The sequence below is a fragment of the Acinonyx jubatus genome, chromosome C2 (assembly GCF_027475565.1).
Source record: "Acinonyx jubatus isolate Ajub_Pintada_27869175 chromosome C2, VMU_Ajub_asm_v1.0, whole genome shotgun sequence".
Taxonomy (NCBI): domain Eukaryota; kingdom Metazoa; phylum Chordata; class Mammalia; order Carnivora; family Felidae; genus Acinonyx; species Acinonyx jubatus.
Window position 1 is genome coordinate 122,334,850 of NC_069384.1, and position 3,096 is coordinate 122,337,945.

The 3,096-nt window shown below is 49.8% G+C and overlaps 1 protein-coding gene across 1 annotated transcript; it reads left to right on the forward strand.

Annotated features, from left to right (window-relative positions):
• Positions 1-1,407: 1,407 nt before the first annotated feature.
• LOC106984268 (proline-rich protein 23A-like) lies at positions 1,408-2,164 on the forward strand. Its single transcript, XM_027055152.2, has one exon. It carries the CDS (start codon positions 1,412-1,414, stop codon positions 2,162-2,164), a length of 753 nt encoding a protein of 250 aa, XP_026910953.2. The 5' UTR covers positions 1,408-1,411.
• The last annotated feature ends 932 nt before the right edge of the window (positions 2,165-3,096 follow it).

Genomic DNA, 3,096 nt, shown 5'->3' on the forward strand with positions numbered 1-3,096 from the left:
AAACACATGAGTAAACAGTCCATGATCTAAAACCCAATAAGTCTGCATTTGATTCCCACATCTAACCCAAATTAAGTATTTAATTTTGGATAACTTAGCTGACCAATCCCAGTGTCAGCTATTGTGAAGACTGAAAAGATCATTTGTTTTAAATAGGGCAGGAGGAAACTTTTGGATGTGGTAGATATGTTTATGGCATTGATAGTGTGATAGTTTCATGGGTGTTCACTTCTCCCAAATTCAATTTGTATACATTAAGTACATACAGTTTTTTGTATGCCAATCATACTTCATTAAAGTGCTGGGTTTTCTTTGGTTTTGTTAGAAAAAGATCACTTTTTAAACACTCAGTACAATGGTGAAAATGTCATAATAATTTCTCAAACAACGATTTAATTATATTATTTTTTTATTTTTATTGATATTAATAATAATTTTACAACAGCCTTAACCTCCAGGAAGAACCTGCCACAAATATTTTACTTCCGTATTGAAAAATAAGTTTTTCGGGGCTCCTGGGTGGCTCAGTCGGTTAAGCGTCCTACTTCGGCTCAGGTCATGATCTCATAGTTTGTGAGTTCAAGTCCTGCCTTGGGCTCTGCGCTGACAGCTCAGAGCCTGGAGCCTTTTTCGGATTCTGTGTCTCCCTCTCTCTCTGCCCCTCCCCTACTCACACTACTCTCTCTCTCTCTCTCTCTCTCTCTCTCTCTCTCAAAAATAAATGAACATTAAAAAAAAATTTTAAAGAAGTTTTTCTAAAGAGAAATCAGTATTTTCCATTTACTCCTGAAATGATAGACCAAGCCCTAAAGAAATTTTATGGAGCATTTGGGTTAAGTCCATTTTATGGGGGGGTGGGGGGTGGTGGGGAAAGTGATCTGTTTGAGTGGTCTTTTCTCTACAATGGATAAAATCACAGGAAAACATTGGTCCTAGAGGGGAACAATATTTGTAGTTCTATTACCAGTATATCTTTCTTTTTTTCTAATAATGAGTCACACAAGTGTTCTCCCCCTTAAAGTCCTATAAAAGTATGTTCTTACCCCCTTCCTCGGATATTGGGCTGCACCGATCTCTACGGGGCGGAGCCTCGGAAAGGGTGGAGCTTAGTGTGACAGATAAATACTGGTTTCGCCCTGGCACCTGCCATATCAAGGCTCAAGGCGGTCAGCGAGAGGAGCTTGGGATACGAATGCCTGAGGCCGATCCCTGCGCCACCAGAACCTGGACCGAGGGTCTCCCGGGAGGCGCCCCCAGAACTCCCGGGCACTCACTCTGCGTCGCGCCGTGCCGCGCCCCGCCGCGCCCCGCCGCCTCACCTGTCGTCGAGACCTGTCACTGCGTGCAGGACCCAGCCCCTCACGCCCTCCGCCAGGCCCCCGGCAGCGCCACCCACAGCGCCGTCCAGGTCATGGGCAGCCGGCCCCGCAGCCCCAGAGCCTACCCTGCGCCCTGTCCCGGACCGTCGACCGGAGGACCCGGCCCCGCCAAGCGCAGACGAACCGAGGAGCTTGCAGGCCTGGAAGGCCTGGAGGGGCCCCCGGCCGCCGGTGCCCTCACCTCGGTGGTGGTCCTGGCCACCGGATGTGCCCTGCAGATGTCCCTGGACGACGTCGACCTGGTGCTGGAGCCCGAGCCCACGTCGGTCCTGCAAGTGTCTGTCGAAGAGCTCACCCTGCTGCTGGTCCCCGAGGCCCTCCTGCGCTCAGGAGAGCAGGGCCACTCGCTTGTCGGCCTGGAACCCGGCGCTTTTCTGGGAGCGCCCGGGCACGACATCGCCGTCGAGCAAGGATTCTTCCGCGCATCTGTCCCACAGATGGCCCCCCAAGAAGAGGCCTATGAGGAAGACGCGGACCCCGCGTTCCTGCCCCCTCGGATGGACCCTGCAGCCGGCTCCGTCGCTGGGCTCCGCCCCTGCGCGGGAAGCGTGGCCAACCCCTACCGTGTGGGCCAGGTACCAGAGCCCCGGTCTTGGGCCCCCACTCCTAGTCCAGAGAGACGCTCTTCTTTCCGCTACTTCAACCTGGACGTCCACCTTCTGGAGCCCTTCCCCAACTCGCCACTCCAACCTCTACCTCCCTCTCCGAGTCCAGGCCCCCATGCGCGCCCCCAGCGCCCTCCGGGTCCTTCTCGCAAGGCCCGGAGACGCCTGTTCCAGGAATGAATTGCCCGCGCTCCCTGTGCGCCTCCCCCCACCCCCACCCCACCCCGCCACACACACACACAAGATTCTGGCAACCCGCCTGGAGGCCCTATGGCATTCCCAGCACCCTGTGCACTGGATTTTCCACAACCTGGAAACTGTGCACCTCAGGTACAAGCAATTCCTTTTTCCGTGCAGACTGGCCATCGTAGCAGATGAAGATGTCAGAAAGAGAAAGGATTCTGGATCTTATCTTTGAAGTCGAAAATCTGCCCAGAGATACCAATGTGTTTTCAGAACTCTGGGCTTCTTTACAAGAAAGACCCCTCCATTCCCCCTCGTTTTACGTCAGTTATTTTCTGTCAAACTCTACTCTTTCTCCAGCACTATGCCGTTGGTCTCCTGGTTCTCCCCAAATCAAGAAATCACTGGATTTCTCATGTTGTGAGATTTAGCCATGGCTTTTCAATTTCTTGGTGTTTCCACCTGCTTTTCTCGAAAACTGCAAAATAGTATGATGGTTACCATACATAATAGTATAATGTTTGTTCATAGCTACATCTCAACCGCCTGAAGTTCTCTTCCAATCAGTTCCCTTTTCGTTGTGAGTAAATCTTAGATCTTATCAGATGTTTTCAGCATGCATTGGGATATGTATTTCTCTTTTAAATCTCGTGATCAGTAATTTCAAGCAATAGACTGTTGTAAAATGTTTGCATTCCTGCTATTCCACATAGTTTTATACCTTTCCAATTCTACCGAGTTTTTCTTATGTAAACCAAATTTTTAATTTTTTTAAATTAATGTATTACCATATTTGTTTCATCTATTTATAAAATAAAGTACTACTGGTAATGCTGAAGTCAACAAAATGACTTTTTTTGAGAGAGAGACAGTGCGTGTGTGTGCATACGCCTGCGCAGGGGGAAGGGATTAGAGGAAGATGGAGAGAG